The 21,490-nt window shown below is 37.5% G+C and overlaps 1 protein-coding gene across 1 annotated transcript in view; it reads right to left on the bottom strand.

Moving 5' to 3' along the window:
• The window catches only part of LOC139466981 (notch homolog 2 N-terminal-like protein C), a 46,495-nt gene that overhangs the window by 24,857 nt on the left and 148 nt on the right, over positions 1-21,490 (bottom strand). Inside the window, 5 exon segments of the mRNA XM_071248692.1 lie at positions 8,268-8,276; positions 18,069-18,154; positions 18,156-18,190; positions 19,322-19,441; positions 21,204-21,341. Coding sequence (XP_071104793.1) covers positions 8,268-8,276; positions 18,069-18,154; positions 18,156-18,190; positions 19,322-19,441; positions 21,204-21,341 — 388 coding nt within the window.

Here is a 21,490-nt window from a genome sequence, read left to right as displayed (position 1 = left end):
TAATGGTCAAACTTTCACCCGTAACCCTGCCTTTGGAATTTTCAGAAACTCATAACGCCTGGCTAGAAGTATTAAAAGATTGACCCATACAGATCCGAGGTAGAACAGGTCTTCAGTAACCCATGATTGCCCTAAGAGGCGACGATGACTGTCGTAAGAGGCGACTAACGGGGTTGGATGGTCAAGCTCGATGACTTGTTGATGCATGTCATCGATCCCAGTTGCGTGGATTGATGCTCACGATGTCAATCAGTGGATTGTTTGGTCCAGACTCGATTATTTACAAACCACTGTCATATAGTTGGAATACTGTTGAGTGCGGCGTTAAACAACAATATCAAAAGATCATGTATGTAGGGTTAGGGTTAGGTTGTCCTAACCAAGGCAAACTGAAGCAGGGGTCATGGGTGGAAATCTTTCCGAAATAATTTTATTACTTCTGTTTTGTTACATTATGACCATTCTGTCAAAACATGTATCACAAAGCAATGCTTCCACCATCCACCAGGTCTTGGGTTTGAAGGACGGATGCACGCTGATAAAGATTCTTGAGTCAAGTAGTACAATGACATGTGTTTCAACAACATAGAAAATGCCAGCAACCTTTTTCAATATGGAATATCTTCTGAGTTGTTGACACACCATGATATAACTGAAAGACTGTACCTGGAAGAAGTAAGCTTTATAGCATCCACATGCTGACTGTATGTCCTTTGTCTGAAATGATATTTTCAATTGACCTATTTAGTTTACCCTGATAGCGCTATCCATACGTAGCTCCTTATCCAATCCCTTAACGAGGGTGACCAGTTCTGCATATTCTCCATTGTGTATTTTATACCTTAATGGTTGTGGGCAAAAGAACCAACACTGTCAGTTGAGAAAACCACCATCTTGTCATCACTGCATGCAAGCTGAGCATGAGGCGTATCGTCTTCAATGGCAACAGATGCAAGAGCGTGTGTGTAGTGCTTTACGGTTTGTACTTGTTGAATATTTGGGGTATCTGAACATATCACAAAATGAAATCGTGCATCATTATCGAACACATGGGGTAAATACATCACGTGATCCATTCCTCGTGTCAACGGGCGACGATGACCGAGGGACGGTAGTCGGCGCCATGTTGTCTGCATCGCAGGGCCGTGAACTTAATTTTGTTTTATTGATTCCCATTTAAATTTGCTTCATTCTGTATTTCACAAATTAGATTCTTCTAAAACTGTTTAATAAGTGTATTTTCCCGATTCGTGGACAATAGTCATAATTCATAAGAGAGGATCGCGAAATATTCCCGATAATAATAGGGTGATTTCTCAGCTTTCTGCAGTTGAAGAAATATATACCAGTATTCTAAATAACCAACTTTCGACATCGGCAAGAAGCAAGCTTGTTTTAGACAGGGCTATTCCACTATAGATCATATTTTTACTTTGTACGCAATCATTCAGAAATGTCTTTCAAAAAAAAGAAGAAATTGTATATTGCTTTCGTTGATTTTGTGCATCGTACCAAACTTTGGCATTGATTGTATTCCGCTGTTTTAAATGGAAAAATGTTAAGGGCACATACTAGTTTATATTCATCAGGAAAAATTGTTGTCTAGATTAATCTTAGTGTCATATCGGATCATGGCAAGGCTGCATACGAAATCTATTTCTAATTTCATATTTCATAAACGAATTATCAAAAGAAATTTGAAGAAATGGAAATATGGAGTGCAGTTGTTGACATGTTCGAAATATTGCTACTTATGTTGGCTGATGATGTCATTTTGGCATCTGTCGCAATACAAGGATTACAGAAAGCAACTGCTCATTGTTGAAGTATACAGATTTGCAGGGTGTAACTGTCAATTTAGAAAAGACAAATATTGTTGTATTTAGAAAACGTGGTCGTCTATCGACAAAAGAAGTGTAGTTTTATAAAGGGAAGCACATGATATCTGTAAATGCAAATTAAAATCAAGGAATTATTATGTCTAGTACTAAAAGCATTGAAGACTGAGCTGTAACCCGCAACTAAGGCACAGTGAATTCCGGCGCCTTAGACAACTTGGCCCTGAACGTTCAATAAGGCACCAACAGTCTGTGTTTCAATGTTATGATGGGATGGTAGCTTGGTTTGGACTAACGCAGAAAATGTCACTTTAGACCTTAAGTTCACACTGATACTGCATTTGGCAGTACGTCACTCAGTATGATGATGTAACAGTTGCAACAATTCACTCAATTTTATTTTTAAATCAATGAATGATTTCCAAGATGAAACGGGTCGTGATTCTCAAAGTATCCCAAAATGGAAAACCAGTATAGCTTAGAAAATGTTTCAATCAAATGAATAAAATCTAAAACTTTAAAATTTCAGTTTCAGCAATATTCCAAATCGGACCAGTGATTGACATCATGATCATCGATCTACGCAATTGGGATCCGATGACATGCATCAACCAACTCACCAAGCCTGAGGATTGTTGATAGGAATATATAGTTGGCTTATGTCAAATAATGCATGACAACTTGCCGTGACACTCTAAATAAACTTGCATTAACTTTGGCGTGTGATTGAAAAGAGTTTAATGTTATGTTATGATGTCAATTCCTCAGGATGACAAGTTTTATCAAATTATGTTGACCACATGTAGGTCTTCTGCTCTCTAATACATCAAAGTATGTGTAAGTATATAGTATATGTAAAGCCAAAATATAGCCTTTGAAGTCGAACACATTTGTTTTGGCTATCAGACGGATTGATTGGAGAGAGAAAAAATTAAAACTATTCATAAATGTATTTACCTAGGTGTCTAAAATTTCACAAGTATATAAATAGGGCGTATAAACGCAATTACACACCGTCATATAGCTGGAATATTGCTGAGTGCGGCGTTAATCAACAAACAAACAAACATGTGAAAATATGCCAGGTTTGCAAATCTACACCTCGTCAAGAGGTAGTGTAGATGTATTAATATTTGCCTCGTGTGTATGTTAGTCATATTAACGGATAACAGAATTACAGATGTGAGCAGTTGTATTGTTTTGATTGGGGAAAGGGACTGAGACTGTTCTGTACCCTGTTGAAGAAGCTAACCAGTATATTGCTGCTCCGACTTGGTGCTCATCATCCACTTGTTGATACACATGATGTCATGCTAAGAAACTCTTGGAACTCTCAACAAAGGTAATCAAATGTATCTTCCTTAATTTGGAAATGTTTAATCCATTGCTGCGCATTACATTATCAACCACGACGTTGTACAACCAAACCTTACTCCTCTCTTTTCGTTTTCCGTTCGCGACTGAGTGATTGATGTTAAAAAGATATGTGGAGATATGTGTTGCCTTCTACGAAGAACTACAACTGTTCAATGCTGACTGTTTAATATGAAATGAATAAAACAACAAACATTATATGTCAGTGCAAATGAACGCGTTGCCATTTTACTATTTACATGAATGAGTACATTTACACCTGTGATATAATTACGTATGTATTAGTGTGCACAGGAACAGGGTCCATGTAGTGTATCATTAGCTGTTATCACTTGTAGTGGAACCGGATATATATATTTCGAGCTTTGTTGAGCTTTGCTCCTTGTGAGTGCTCTTAAACTCTTAAATGCCTCCCAAACGAATCTCTTTGCATTGAAAAAATCAGGGACTAATACTTAAAACAAGACCCGTGAAGATTCCGGGGTAGAATAGGTCTTCAGCAACCCATGCTTGCTGTAAACGGTGACTCTGCTTGTCGTAAAAGGCGACTAACGGGATCGGGTGGTCAGGCTCGCTGACTTGGTTGATGCATGTCATTGATCCCAGTTGCGTGGATCGATGCACATGATATTAATCACTGGATTGTCTGGTCCAGACTCGATTATTTGCAGACCGCCGTCATATAGCTGGAATATTGCTGAGTGCGGCGTTAAACATCAAACAAACAAACCAAAACTGAAAACAACAATTGGTAAGTGGCCAGTTTTGTTGACCTTTTAAGCTCCTGAGTAAAACTCTAGGTCAGATACAGTGCCGTGGCGTTATTGTTTTAATATAGATGTCATATAGCCGGAATATGTTTTCAATCTCATAGCAGGGCCGTCGGGTAGCCTAGTGGTTAAAGCGTTAACTTGTCACGCCGAAGACCCGGGTTCGATTCCCGACATGGGTACAATGTGTGAAGCCCATTTCTGGTGTCCCCCGCCGTGATATTGCTGGAATATTGCTAAAAGCGGCGTAAAACCATACTCACTCACTCACTCACTCATAGCTATAGGCAACAATCTTGAAATAGATGATCGTCATCATATGCAGCAGCATCTGGTAAAGAAATACCTACTACCATGCCACGATTCCTGCATTTAACAAAAAGTGCGCAAGTCAACAATTTTTGTCCTGAAAAAGGATGGCATCTACTGAACAGATTTATCTTTGGTGAGTATTTTGATCTTCATGTTTTGTTTACTTGGACCGGGGTAGGGACTCTTCAGTAGTCAATGACAGTCTAATCTTAGCAGCCATTGCCGAAATCAATCATGATTTTATTTGACATCTATGAGAGTACATACCCACTACACCTTGATCCCCAGTAAGATGTTGTTCGGACAACAAGAACACGTTCTCCGCAGGAGGTACAAACTACCAGTGGCCTGGTTGTTGAACAAGTCATGCCTGTGCGGTCCAGCTATGATGAATAGCCATGTTCCCAAGACGAATGTCAACAAGGTTGATGGCAAAGGTACACATTACATTTTGCGACTAGACGATCTTACGAAAGCGCTGGAAATACAGCACAAAACAAGTTGAAAGATTAAACAAGAGAGGGAGTTTAAATATAGAATTTACTCGTTATTGTGCGTTTCGTTCTACAACATAGCTGAACAACCGGAGACAAACGTGTGCACCTTCCTTACTGTATAACGAATGAGCAACTGATCCTCAGTCGGTCGTATGAAAGGGCAATAAAACTATCTCTCTGCAGACGGTAGACACTCTCTGTGTGGCAGTTATTGAAAATGCCATAGTTGTATGGCCCAGCACTGATGACAAGAAGGACGACTTCAACTTTTCAGTAGTCTACTTTCAATTGTTTAACAGGCATTACTTAGAAGTGGATGGATGACAAAGTAGAGACGATTTATGGATAACAACTTCTGTATGTTCTGTGAAGGTTCCGTTACGGTATTGATCCTTATACAGTTAGTTTTATTTGATATCGATATAAGGATCTAAAACTGAAACGTCGCCTTTACAGTAAATAAAGAAGTTGTTCTCAATAAATTGTCTCTAATTTTGTCAACTTTCACATTATGTCTAACAATATTCCATCAGACCCAACCTTTGGTGTTTACATTTTACAACTGTTGAGGTACAATCCATTATCATATGACTCCTGCTCAAAAGGTGTTTGATCAAGGTTAAAACATTCACGTCCTCAATATAACTTTCAAAAATGATCAGTATTTACAAAACGTGTCATTACAATGGCCGAGCTATGTTTAACTCTTGTATATTAGTATCAATCAGTTGACTAAGGAAAGGGATTTGTCACATTTATTTACTTAATTGTGTGTTTTTTTAATAAATATGATCATAAGCTGTTAACCAAGTGCTTGTTCAGTGTACTAGGGATCGACAAACGTATGCATGTCCAATTTGTATATGCTGTCGATACATCAATGTATTTCATGCACACATGACTGTGTGGACACTTATTTTAAAGTTATCTAATAGAATTAATAGAATTAAAATCTGATCTCAGTCTAAATTTTTACCAATCATTATCTTCGACCTGAACCTCTTTGGTCCTGCCTCAAACATTTAGATGACATCTGGTACAAGTGGCTGTTTTCGTTTCCATAACAAATCTCTGTCCAAAACACAGTCGAGCCACAAGTACAACGTGCACCCTATTCACAAAATCCCCCATTTATCACAGCAGCTATTGAGCAGGTGCTCTTTAAATAATCCCTTCACGGTAATCTAAAAAGTCTGGGTGTCCAACAATGCACTGGTTTTAGGATTTATAGGGTTAGAACAAAGAGAGTTGTCCTCCGCCAAGATAATACTGCGGGATCAAATTCGCATATGTAACCTGATACAAATGTAACAACACTTGACAATTAGACAACTATAATCTCTAGATTTGCTGCAGGTTTTATTAATGTGCGTTCGTAGTTGTGGTATACCAATGTTGACGTAATTTATAGTATTGATTGAGTACTGATAGCTTGTCACGTTTGACTCTTTGAGGGTATATCTGACTGTTGTCTTTTGATCTGCTCAACCGACCAACACAACTGTGAATGTAGCTATAATTGAGGTAGTTCTAGTCAAATTAACAACTTTACTTAAAATTATTCTGATCAGTCGAAATATATCTATATGATCACACTATACAAATTATAGATTTATATTATGATATATTTTTCTCAATTTGGATGTCCGATGGTGTGTCATACAAGTATATAGAGTTGCCTAAGATATGTAATTCTGTCATCATTTTTAGTTAATCTAACCGTCCAAATGAAAAAGGAACGTGTGTAGTGTGCATTGTATCCTGCTAGACGAAATTGTACTTGTAAGCAACGGCGCCATTTTAACACTTAAACCATTCATTGTGTTAACGGTTTTGCATGAATGTGAAATTAATACCTTTCCAATATATTTTAACCACACATGGAGATGGCGTTACTGTATGTGAAACATCTAATTAATTCATGTTAGTGTGCTGTTTGTGACCTATTTTTGACTAATAGATTCGCGTTTACCCATTTCCCACGACTACTGAAGGGTAACAACATTCCATTGATGGCATTTTGCAGTGCTATGACTTTATGCAAAGACGTTGCAATTCAGTGACGTCATAATTGCTACATTAATCCAATTCAGTGTAAGCAATATATATGCAACATGTCGTAAATTAGAAAAAAATTTCAGGGGAAACAAGTTTCCAAATCTTTGGCAATAAGTCTTTTGTACGCTGCTTCATGTCTTTTTATAGATTAGAATTAGAATAGGACGATTCACGACTGTTAGAGATGCACAGTGATTTGTTTGTTTGTTGTTTGACGCCGCACTCAGCTGTATTCCAGCTATATGACGGCGGTCTGTAAATTATCGAGTCTGGACCAGACAATCCAGTGATAGATATCACGTGCATCGATCCACGCAACTGGGATACGATGACGTGCGCCAACCAAGTCACCGAACCTGACCACCCGATCCCGTGACGCGCCTCCTACAACAAGCATTGTCACATTTGACAGCAAGGATGGGTTGCTGAAGACTTATTCTTTCCCGGATCTTCACGGGTGAGTTGGAAACATACAAGAAGATAACGTTTAGGTAGATTTGATTCTTCTGAAAAATAATTTAGATTATACAGCAATTAGTATGTTAAAATTGAGGATATTTTACATGAAGGACAAGCTGACCTATGATGTTAATTCTGTTGATGTAGGAAGTTAAATCTAACAGACTCTGTGCAATAATAACAGCCTTTTTCATCCACATATGTTTTTCTATTATATCTCATTTTTTTAGCATGCAACCAAATCTCAAGCACTTCCTGCTTGTCGCCAGGAAACGGACAACCTCGTGTGACATGGCCCATGTGATTTGGTAATGTAATGTTTTTGATTTGGTGAAACCTGAAATATATAAAGTAAGTGTTTGATAGTCTCTTACAAGGTCGACGACACTGGTGGGCTTCAAGACCAATATGTGCGAAAAAGTCTGATTGTCACATAAATGCATTTTGCTGATAAATAATACACATTTATTAAGAGTAATGAAATAACTTGTGAAAATATGATTAACTTCAACTGGTAAGTTCCACTCTCAGTGAAAGATAGACACAAAGCGTTTATTTTATGAACTCGAAATCAGTGTAATTAAAACATGGTGAGATGCATGCAAGGACCCATTTCCGTTAATCCTGGGAAGAACGGAGTTCGAATCAATGACCCAAAATGAAATGTTACAAATCTGTCAGTGAAATGTTTTCACTCCAAATGTGTCATTCTGTTACCCTCCACTATTGCAGTGAACCAAAAAACACAACAACACAAATAACTTACAGTTCTTCAACTCCAGGTATCACACAACCATGTACAGACATGTCTTGTTCAATTGATCAACATATGCTTGGTTTTTTTCTGTCAAGAGCTTTAAACACGTTGTTTCTCTACCAGCATAAGTTTCAACATATCCACCGTATCTCAGAAGTCTAGGGTCAACCCATATATTCATCCTGGTGTTTTGCCTGGCGATGCGTCACAACTGTTGAGATGTGGCACACAATGATAAATTTCCCTGCATTAGCATGACGTTTATTTGCATTGTTTACAGTTTGCCCTGCTGATATCAAGTGTATAGACACGATGCAGTAAATTCTGAACACAAAATAATAAAACAAAATTGAAGGAGTCACATCAAAGGGAAAAACGACACGAATAGACTACACAACGTAACAACATGTTTATTGTTGGTTGGGGAGACACCATAAATGTCTGAGGTCCTGAGGACTGGCTAAGCAACATACGTACTTACGTGAGGATGAATCTGCAGTTGGGCGTACCACTTGAAGTGAACTTTAATATGTGAAATGTCCATAAGGCAATTTATTCATTTGAAGATTGAGTCCAACATAAATATTCTTTAGCAAAGCATGATACCTGTCCTAATTAAAACATAGATGTAACTTTCGTGAAAACGGTTGCATAAATTATACACTTATACACTTATATATATATATACAACAGAGTGACACTTATATATATATATACAACAGAGTGACGTCATTGGAGATTTGTGGGAGAGCATATAACAATTTTAGTGGGAGAGCATATAACAGTAATATTATGATATCAAATTAATGATCGTACAAATCTCCAGTGACGTCACTCTGTTGTTCCTCAATCAGTTAAATCTTATATTACGCAGATTTTATAATATCCCTGGGATTCTATGTTTAAAAGTTCTGGCAACATTGTAACATGCCAATGCCCCTTGCCGGAGATTTATTTTACGTTTGAAATGTGCGAAATGATGTACAGTCAAATGTTTTCCTTTTTTTCAGAAAATGGAACGTGAAACCAAAGAATATGTAGCTTCACTCTTGAACCACAAAACTTGAGGCTCTGAGAAATCTCGATGGTTTTAAGAATCTCCTTTTCAAGTACATATTAGCCAGACGAGATATTTTACGCCCGTTTCCTAAGGTCCGTGGAAAATATGTTTGAAACATTACATTGCTAATAAATGTTATTTTTAGATTATATTTCGGTTTATAAATAAGTTAGTTAAAAACTTCCACTTGGCTTTATCCATCGGATTCGAGTTTAAAATGTAATAAATACCCATCGAACGTGTTTTATCCTACAAATATAACATATAGTGTATGTAAATGTCAATGAACATAATGCATGAAGGTAAAACACAAAGGATGTTGACAGGTGAAAGGTATTTCCTGAGATAAAACAGATTGTGAACAAATAGGACATTAAACAATAGCGTCAAAACCCTTTCCATATTCATGAGAAAGTTCTGCCAATCTCTGATTGTACGATTCCGACTATAAAAAAACACATTTCACTTCAATCAATCCTTACAAGTGTTTGACGACAAAAGGGACATAACTCCTGTGGTCTATGCCAGGTTATATGCCTGGTAAACGTATTTAAAACTATACAAAAAATCATGTCATAGATGAGAAATACCAGTAATAAAAAAACAGATGTTGTATTAAAGAAAAGTATTATTAGTTATAACTTGTTTATCATATTTGTGAGTGAGAACGCGAGATAGTTACGGCTTACCAGCGTTTAGAGTGAGCTTGAAGTTTGCAGTCGTCGAAGCACCCCACAAATCACTGATTAGCTGTAAAGTTGGTTATTTCGACAGGAATCTGGTTCTTTCCAAACATTATGGATACCCGTTTGAAGTACTCGATTGTGTTTATTACAATAGATCATAATTCCATGATCATGTTCCATGTTTCCACTGAAAGGTGTATGATCAGAAAGCAGGACATAATGTTAACGTATTCATTTGTAACAGTAGAGACATGCCAATTTTACAAAGAATATATCAGTGACAAAACCAGAAAGTGTCAGAAAGTACTAGGCCCTGGGGAGCTATTCTATCCATTGGAATCCCACAGGTGAAGTATTGACGCATGTTAAATACATTTAAAAGCAGTATACATGGAGCTAAATCCAGAGTCTATCTTTCTTAATCACTATCAAATAGTGATCAAACCACATTTTCGAGAAAAGGTTAACGTATCCTGCCGTTCCTGTTACACATGCATATGCACGTGCCTACCAAAAACGATTTGAAATCTTGACTAAAGCCTTGAATGCAGAAGCCTGGTCAAACAAATTTGAGCAAGAGGCATATGAGCCTCTTTGAAATAGAAAGATCATGCTCAATTGTACTTCAATATGTAGACAAAAACAGATGGAGCTGCTGGAATATTGCTCGACATGAAGGGAAAGTTAAAGGTATCCCTCTTGTCATACACGCTTGTGGATAAAGTCTTATAAGAAATGCCTTCCTTGGTTGTATTAAGGATTTTGAGCAATCTTTGAGACAGCGATGTGGTGGTATATTTGCTAGACCATTAATATTATATCTTTTTGTTTGGATTTTAATGGAGTTTTGGAATCCAGTACAAAAGACGAATGGGCATGACTTTCCAAGTCAAAATTTGACAGCACTGATGTGTGGCAGAGTTCTCCCTTAGTTCACATACTTGCCTTATATGTGACACTATTTGGTGGGTGTTTTTTCTCTCAAACTATTAATGTAGTGATGCTTACATATAATAGATATGTTACTCGAAACCTTGTCAGTTAGATTAACTTTAAAAGCAAATCTTGTAGGGCAGCCAGACTTTGGACAGATTGGATATATATCACTTCATTTATTCTTAAGATAATGCGAAGGTATTAGAGAAGGTCGTGATGTATCAAGAATTACACAGATATAAATGTATTCACATTCACGTTCTTGTTGGCAGACTGAAATGGTGATCCTGTAATTCTAAAGATTGTATGGCATTTATACCCTGTAGCGTGGATCATTCTAATGCCTTCAGGCCTTGGTTTGCCATGTCCAGATTTACAGGCAGCAGAATGTGAAGCTTTATCATCACATGCATATTATGTGATTTTTACCTGAAAATGCTACATTAGTTTTAACTATAAAAGATTATAGCTAAATCAGCACATTTTGACTTTTAGGAAGGAGTAGGCATCACTGCGGCGACCATTTGTGCTCCTCTTCTGGCGGATCAGTTTCTATATGAAAAAACAATTGTTTGGATTTTAATGGAGCTTTGAAATCCAGTACAAAAGACGAATGGGCATGACTTTCAAGCCACAATTTGATAGCACTGATGTTTGGCAGATTTCTCCCTTAGTTGACATACTTGCTTTATATGTGACACTATTTGGTGTGTGTGTTTTTTTCTCAAACTATTAATGTAGTGATGCTTACATATAATAGTAATGTTAGTCGAAACCTTATCAGTTTCTATATGCAAAACCAATTGGCCAAGAAGTTGAGCTTCAGGTACTAGTATATCTATGATATGGCATCGTTCTATAACCATACAATAGCCAATTCTCTTCCACTGATTTACCCACCGGAACTACAAGTAAAGGAGAACAGTGAAATCTGTTTCATATGTAGATAGATGCATAAAGATTCAGAGTGACAAAATATCTCAACACGACTGTGTGACCAGAGGGATGGATGACGTAACCTTTCCAATAGTCAACTTTCCCTTTTACGCATATTTCGTCATACGACCCTGGCTTAAAAGTTGTATAATCAAGGTCACATTCAAGACCTCTGTAAAGACTTCAACGGGTGTGGCACGCATAGTGCACATGTCACAATCAGGGGAAGTTAAGTTGACTTGCTTTGCCCGTGTTTGTGACGAATACCACTGGTGGGGCAGGATACACTTATGTTTTCGCGAACACCTTGTATCTTATGTTACTTCTTGCAACGTATTCAAAGTTTCCAAAGAGCTACATAAATCAAATATGCTATATGCTTATTCACAATATTTTACTTAAAACTACTATGCTATTTTGCCGTTAGGTTAAAAAAACCTAGGTTAGAGTATGAGTTGTATTTGATAAATAAACATCTGGTGGTCCTTGTTTATATTACAATAAAACACTGCAGGGATAATATACCATGAGGGTTTACGACAAACAACGACCACAAGTCGTTTCATTCAGATATGAGATATCAACATTATGTTCAGCCTCTTTAAGGATGATGATAAAATGTACAAGCGTTAAACATATTTAAACATATTCAAACAATAAAGACTTGCTCAATAGAATCCGACCTCGGCAGTGTGAGACAGTCAAATGTATGCACAAGTGGGGATTTCCCGCATATTCTCACATTCTTCGTGTCAGGTACCTGTACCTTTTCTTCCAAAACTGATTATCATATCTCTCAGGCGTTCAGCAATCGCATTTATCTGCGTTGGTACATCCTTGGGGAACTCACCATACTCCCCTCTAAAAACAATAACTACGTCCAATAAAAGACGTCATCAAGTTGCGAGCACATGTTCGAATCTCCAGAAATGACGTCATGACATAACAATGTTTGATTGTTTAAATAAACCACACTTCATTATACATTGTTCTTTGCGATTTGTCGCGTAGCTCTGTCATATTTCATGATAAAACATAAATAAAACATCGTTTGCTGCTCCAAGCAGCCAGTAGATAATCGAGTTTGGAATAGATTAACTAATGAGTAAACCCAACATTCAACGCAACGTACATGGTGACTAAATGGATCGGGTTATCAGGTTAGTTTATTCACGGACATTGTGCATGACGTAAAAAAAACTAGTGTGTCTAGAAAACTTGTTTGTATAAAAGCCTCCATCGTATAGCTGGAATATTTTGAGTATTCATTATGTCTAAGGGGACAACTGTTTTTGTTGTAAAAACACTGGAAGAAAACTTTCCACTCTTGGATAAAAGATATTTCTGATTATAAGTTAGTTCAAAAGTTGATGCAATGCATAAAATAGCTCTTGACCAACCATTATTTCCACTATTTATCCCATACAGTGATAATAAACCACACACAAAAAGAACAAGAGTCACATTTGAGATCTTACAGCTACGATGAGATCTTTGCAAGGCGACGTATTGGCCACACAAGGTTTGCTCATGATGATGAGGATGAACCGTTGTTGCTGTGTGTGGCTAAAATCCCGGTCATGATTATTGTACGTGCGCTTCATATTACATGCTCCAGGATGACTTCCCCTTGTCGAGAGGACTCTGTATAAGATGCGAGGCATTGGACACATGCAGTCGAACATCAGTGATGAAAGGATGACTGTCAATTACAATGGATTCTCGTTATGAAGCTGATAATCTGACAGTGAATGTTAGTGACACCCAACACAGTCGCATACAATGACCAATCATCACCTCAATCATCAAGCCTGATCAATCGATCCATCTGGTTGCCTCTTATAAAGGACAAAGTTTGAAGGGGACCTAAAATAACCGGGAATCCCCAAGCGCGAACTTATTATCACCAGTGGTCGTAATCATCAACCAGTGAGCAGTTGTCCATACCTGTTACTTTTGTCCATTGCCAGCAGTAGTTTAAGTGACATTGCATATTCCACTGGGCAGTCGTGCAGATAGATGAGGTACTGCAAAGTTGCCGAGTTTTGGAAGCTGGTGGTGTATTGTTTTAAGCAGTTAGAAATGCTGTTGCTATGGTAAATATCTTTTCAAATTACTTTTAATTACAACTTTAATGTATTGAAACAAGTTTTTTTTATTTCAATCCTGTTCTTGTCACTGTGTGGCTCAGGCAATGCCGATGCGACATTTTAATATAAAGTCATCACGTTGTGGTTGTCTCCTGGCCCATTTTCCCCCACTTTGTGAAATTATCCATCAAAGAAACACCATTACACGTGAAATGGCATGCATGGTTTATTCATTATAAAGTAAATCAGTCCTTAATCATCATGTTATACACAATAATAGAATAACATCCTTTGTTAATAGTGGCTCACTGTCACAGTAGGTAAGAAGTAGATAACATTTACTCTGTGTCGGTGGTCACTAGAAGAAAGTTCCACGTCATCAGTAACATGTCATCAATGGCCTAAAAGTAACCAGGGACGAATATTGTCTTCTTATCTACAGTGAGGTAATTACATTGCAATGAAACAGACAAATACAAAATAGCTCTAAAATGCAGCCCAAATAACACACAGAGACGAGTTCCTTTCCAGATATGCTGCTGGGGTTCTTTTTCGCAAATATATTCCCTTTATCCGCTGTTCAAATTTCTGATCAGGATAATACTTTTCGTAAATGTCATCAGGAAAACCATCAGTACTTCCTGTACACTAGATCTACTGTTAACAATATTGGATGATATTACTGTGACCACATATAGCGCGTGTCTAATTAACACAAATAATCAAGCATTACATTCAGTACAACCTATATCTACTACTACCAACTCTTTGTGGGCAAATTGTACAATCTAACAAACAGTATGGTCTTGTTCCGGTCCGGTTGTATTTAGCTGAGGTTCAGCTTTGCAAGGAAAGCAACAACTGTGAGCAGAAGGAAGTGCCCCGATATGGTAGCAGCACCAGATGCTGAAATACAGGACATGCGTGTCAGTGTTATGTCTGTTACATTATTATGTTCATCATTTACTAATGTTTGGAATTGTGTCGAAATAATGTTTCCATAATGCTTACTAAATTATATATCTCAATTTTCATTACCCTTCAAACAATATTTTTTTCTATATACTTCAATCCACCGTCAGGAAACTGTATTTTCGAAAGAAAATGTTTTTTTGCAACAAATGTCAACTTCTCGACCATGCCATGTCATTCATACATAGTGTCAGATTCACAGAGGAACCTTGGCCACTATGTCTCCTCATCTATCTAGCCGAAGTGGGCGTAGCCAAACGAGGTCATGTGGTGCATCAAGTTGACCGACATATATAGTAACCTATCAGAGAAATAAAATGTGAAAAAAGGAATTCCTCTTTCCCTACTCAGTCAGTTGTGAAACCACATCACATTGAGGGAGTGGGGGATATATGTTTTCACCTTGTATAACACCATGATAATTGCAAACTATCAAACAGTAAGGAGAAGAATCTGAAAACGTTACCGTCTGCACATCTGTCTCCTCCCCAGTCGGATGCACACGTGCAGACTATAGACCCGGTTGAATCTTCACACGTTCCTCCATTCAGACATGGATTTAGTGTACACGAAACTGTTAGAAATGTATAAAGTGTTTCAAGTAAAATAATGCATGATAAGTCATTACATTATATAAATCTGCATCAACTTTACTCACGATGATGACAGAAAATATTTTGACGTTATTTTATGATGGCAATTTATAATTTACAATTATCCCTGCTTATAATGTCATGTTTTTTTCCTGAACGGATTTCAGCAGGATGATACCCTGGATATAATGCCAGTGTGTTTTACTTAAGGACAAATGTTTCAATTCCCCGGTTATACGGCAATTTTAGAAATATTTTCATATCCTGACACAGAGAATCGTTCTCTTTCTTAAAATAACACAAAGATTAAATTGATGTTAATCAAATCCTTTTTCTATAATAACATTATCAATCAACATAGTGTTTAACATTTATTTATGTTGGAAAATGGATATACAGTCCTTCCTGATTATAATGCCATATTTTCCGCTGGACAAAAGGTGGCATTATGACCACGGATGACTGTATAGAAAAGTTTTCATTTTAAGTATTATTACCATTTAGCAAAAATCTTTTGTTAGAATTAAACTGCAGATACATTTTTCACCGCGTACAACGCCATCAAAAATGCAAATTATCAAACAGTGAGGAGAATAATTTGAAAACGTTACCGTCTGCACATCTGTCTCCTCCCCAGCTAGGTGCACACGTGCAGTCAATGTTGCCGTTGTTAACTTCACACGCTCCTTCATTCAAGCATGGATTGTTGGTACAGGAAACTGTCAGAAATATGAAGCTTTTCAGGTGAAGTAATGCATGATAACTTATGGTGGTACATTAAATAAATCTGCACCAACTTTATTCACGATGATGACAGAAAATATGTTGATGTTGTTTTAAGAAGTCAATTCTTTAGGAGTGAGTGAGTCTTGTTTTACGCCGCTTTTAGCAATATTCCAGCAATATCACGGCGGGGGACACCAGAAATGGGCTTCACACATTGTACCCATGTCGGGAATCGAACCCGGGTCTTCGGCGTGACGAGCGAATACTTTAACCACGAGGCTACCCGACCGCCCCCAATTCCTTAGGATGACAAGTATTATCAAATAATGTTGAATACATGTTGCTCATCTGCTCTTTAGTGAACCAAACAAACTGGTTTTCCGCTTTTGATTAATGAGAGAAAAGTAAATATTTTGTGCCCCCTAAATGACACTAAATAGCCAGCAAGTCAAGGGGCACCGCCACTATTTTCGTTCTAGGATGTTTTGCGTGAGCACTATACATTTCGTAGCCAGGTGCACATGTGTAGGCCATTGACCCGCTTCAATCTTTCAACATTCTGGCATGATTGATGTTGCAGTAAGCTTGCAGACAAATAAAGGTTTCTAATATCAAAATAACTTATGGTTAAACACAAAAGAAATAATAAACCTTATTTGGCATGTTGATGCTACAGCTTTCGAGCCTGACTTCCATTTGTTATTTGTTATAGTCCTAGACGCATTGTTACTGAATATTTAATATTTGACTGCTAGTGCTCGTATTGCAGGTTCAATCATTAAGACAGTCGCTGCTAACACTGGAAATCGGGTTTTAACACGCTATTCATTAAAGTTCTCTGATACAGTGAGTGAGTGAGTAAGTATTCTTTTACGAACCTTTTAGCAATACTCTAGCAATATCACTGCGGGGAACACCAGAATCGGGTTTTATACAATTGATGCCAATATTCATTCCAGTTTAGACAGTCAAGCATATTCATCAAAGAGCATTCTGTTACTATGCTTTGGAATTAAAAAGTGATTGGAATTTGTTGTTCAAACCTACACATACGGGATACACAGTTTTTATTGTATACGATTGTAAACGGTACAATCCTCATTGGCATATAATGCTACCCTGGTTATAATCCCAGTGCTTGGTTTCAGGACAAACGTTCCAATTCCCTGGTTATACTGACATTTGAAATATTTCTTTAAACCTCACACAGAGAATCATTCGCTTTCTTAAAATAACAAACAAACAAGTTTGATGTTAATGACACAGTTCTTTTCTGTAGTAATATCCTCAGTCACCATTGCTTCAAACATTTATTAACGCACATTATGTTGAAAATGGATATACAGTCCTTCCTGGTTATAATGCCATATTTTCCCCGGGATGAAAGGTAGCAATATAACAATGGACGTCCAGTAATGATGATCCTAAAACAAAAACCGTAAGAGAAGGTAATTTGTATTAGACAGCATAGATTATTCAAGCATTTAATTGATTGAATTGTGAGATGTGTACATGGAAATAATTTATCATCAGCTGTCGTAACAGTTTATTTACGCTTTGATGAATTCTTAGATTATGCAGACCCTGTGGGTTAGAGGGGCTATTATTATACCTTGTTCTGTAAGTGGTGATGAGATTGTTAAAGGGTTGGATTGTCTATGAAAGGTACATACACGTATGTGATGGATTTTGTAAGTTTGTTTGCAGTTATCATAGTCTTTCGATGCAGACAGTAGTAAAGACAACACTATTCATCACTGTGGTTCATATCGGTGTTCTTATTTACAACAGGAAAACATTAAAACTGAAAATACAATAGTAGTAACTTTAAGATATTTCATAATTTCTAATACATTGTTCCCATGACTGCCTAACTGAACCTGGAACTCTATGAGACGTACACATTGATTATTCAGGACTATTCCGCATGTACGTATTGTGTAACATAAGGCAAAATATCATCTGTAGCCATGAAATTGAACACATGCAAATAATTTCAGAGACAACGTATTTAGATCGCATGTGTCTCCTCCATAATCAGGGACGCATTTGCAAAGATACTAAACACTTCTTTTGTCGCAGGTTCCCTTCATTAAGACATTCTGTGTCATCTGCGCATTTATGAGCTGTAACATGGAATGCATTAAACGTTAAAGTGAGTAATTGATGGCAACACCGCAGCCACATGACTGTTGTCTTAGCAACTTGAGTATGAACCAGACAAACCAGTGGTTGATCCATTCAATGATCTAAGCCTTGATGCACACCATTGTAACCAGACGATCCCACTAACGTCCTTGTGCCCCAACAGAAAGATCATTCCACTTATAATATCAATCCCTGAAATGCCTTCTCAGACTCAGGATTTTTTTCAGAATAATTAGGTGGATATTACATTCCTGAGTGAGTGTGGCGTTCAACAACAAACAACAAACAAACACACATGAGTCAGCATATTGACCATAAACAATCATGTTTGAGGTCTGTTGTAAATTCAAAAGTGTATCAATCTCGAATACATGCCCAAACATATACTACGGGGCGTGAAACGCAACTCATTGATGGAAATTATACGAATTGATCACTGAAGATCCGTGATGACAACAGGTGTTCGCATCTCCTGCTTTACCGGTAGCATCCGTCACACACACAATGTTTTCACAAAAATGAGGTGTTTGTTTGTTACTTAACGCTGCACCCAACAATGCTCATGTCATACAACAGTGGCATGTACAAAAAAATATCTGGACCAAAGATTCCAGTGACCTTTGTCCTGCTCTACCAGTAACATCCAGTAGGAACGGAGATGTGAAAACTCAGTTTTACCTCCTAAACCCTAATAACCATTGGATTGATTGTAGTGAGGTCTGAGGTCTTCAGTGACCCGTAAGTAAATGGGAAATACATGCCTTGTCAATTTATTAAAAGAAATATTTAGATACTTCGTTAAAGGTGAAATGTGTTTCATCCAAAGGGACATCAGCCATACGTTGTAAGTGTTTATGTTATACTTTTCACAAAATGGGAGGGGGCTGTTTTTATGGCTGCACTATATTCGTAGACCGGCGCCACGTTCCACCACACATAGTGTGGCACAGCATATGGGGGCACTTGCTTTTCACTCAGCATCTAAAAAATATATTTCTACATTTGGAACACACAAAAGATTGGATTTTAACACTGTGTTAATGCCTCAGATCAGGATTTCTTGTGGCATGCAGTGCGACAGAACAAACATGGAATAAAATGTATGTTACCGAGGTCACATTTATCTCCTCCATAGCCAGCGTCACAAGTACAGACATCCTCTGGCGGGTCCGATGTATCAGGTGCACATGTTCCTTGGCCATTACATGGATCAGAGAGGCAAGGATCATCTGAAATATATGATGGTCTGTAATAAGTTAAACACACATCATTGTAAGCTGTCCTTTTGTTATTTCTTACGTTTTCATTTCTTGACTCTTCTGAACATGTTAGGTCTGACGCCATGACGACCACATGTACCGATTTCCAAAAGGTATGTATTTTTTCTATGCTTAAAGTTTCAGAGTGACAAAACACTCTCCAAGACTGTATGACAAGAGGGATTACTTTGACTTTCTTATAGTCAATTTTCCCTTTATGTCAAACAATATTGCAGCAGCTCCAACCTTTGGTGTGTACATTTCACAACTTTGGAGGTACAACCGAGCATGCTCTCTACCAAGATGTCAAAGAGTGTAATACGCCTCTTGCTCAGAAGTTGTTTGATCAAGGTTACAAGATTCGAGGTCTCAGTAAAGCTTTCAAAAAGTTTTATGGTAGACATGTGGGGGATATTCCAAATTTGACGCACCTTTTCCCAAGCACCTGGTATCATCATTATTTGGTAACGATTAAGCGGAATCGTACAGTCGATTTTACTTTGTGCAAAGATTTCTATTGGATATGGAAAGTTTTTGTCGCTTTGTTGTTTTGTTGGTTTGATAAGTGGTTGCATTGCTATAATCATGTACCGTCTCAGCGGTGTAGTAGATAGAGCGTCTACCAGGAGAGGGGTAGAGATGTGGCTTCGTACCCTTGCGCACCATACCAAACGATTTAAAGGATGGTACTTGTTACTCTGCCAGTCATTAATGTAGATATAACAAGGGCTAGGAGGCTCGAATTCAGTGTCTGAGTGGGATGTGCACGCTTAACAGCGGCATGTTATCTCAGTGGACAAGACTTGATTATTTACAGGATATTAAGTTAAATGTACAAAACCGACTGTTTTATCAGCATGTGTTTATGAATCACTATCAACTAGTGATAAAAAAGTGAGCGTATCTTGCCTCACTCGTGGCACTCGTTAAAATGAGGAATTGCACTGGACGTCATTTTGGTCACTGATGCGTCAACTTTTGAAACATCTTACACATGCCAACATAAAACGCTTCAAAAGCCTCTCTAAGGCCTTAAATACTGTAACTGATGTCAAACAACTTTTGGCAATCAATTTGTTATAATTCTCAAACGTTATTCCACACAGATTAGGTTTGTTTGATTTCTTTAAGGCATACTGTGAGAGACAATAACTTATACTTAAGTTACTTATAAGCAATAATTTTGTACATATGTGAAAACATGTTTTATTAGACTATCCTCAATCAAGGAATAGTTAATGACAAAGCGCCTGCTTATTTATCACACAATATTTCACTTTAAACATTAAAAGTAAATGAACTGAATAAAGCATATTATAGGATCTAAAAAACCGATTGAGTTAATGTTGTAAATATGTTGCCTAATCATGTTTGTAATACTATTGTCCTGGAACTAGTGTGACTTGTGATAACATGGGCTTGGTCTTTTTTAAGCATTTACATGTGCAATTTAAAGTAAAAAGAACATTTCCATTATCATAAGATATTTCTGCTGAAGGCAGAATCCATTGACTGTCAGTATTTGCTTAGAAATTACTATCAACTAGCAATGAGGCCACATGTGCGCGAAAAGGTCAACATGATTCAACAAATAACCTTAAATAACCTGTTCACCTTATTTGTATTCACAGTTTAGTTTAAATTCCAAGCGCTGGCCTCAAAAGATGTTTCCAGGTTTCATTTTCGTTCTGAACGTTTGTAAGGAACGTTTATAATATTGAATATGGGTTACCATGTTCACACGAGTCACCAATGTAACCATCGTTGCAGGTGCACTTGTCATCTGTCCCACAGGTTCCCTCTCCGCTGCATTGAGGATCTGTATTGCAATCAGCCATACAGAGCTTACCGTACATGGTGGCGGCAACACCTGGAAGAGGATCATATGTTCAGTTATTGAAGGAACGGGTGTTATGTCCTTGCATTATTATTTTTGTTTGTCAGTTATGACACAATCTGTCGAGTCTTAACCTGCCAAAGCGTTCCTAAAAGCATGAGAAACGATCATTTCATGTTTGT

Source organism: Haliotis cracherodii, unplaced genomic scaffold (assembly GCF_022045235.1).
Source record: "Haliotis cracherodii isolate W230 unplaced genomic scaffold, xgHalCrac1.p SCAF_19, whole genome shotgun sequence".
NCBI lineage: Eukaryota > Metazoa > Mollusca > Gastropoda > Lepetellida > Haliotidae > Haliotis > Haliotis cracherodii.
Note: the sequence above shows the minus strand (reverse complement) of the source record. Positions and strands in the feature narration are given on the sequence as shown.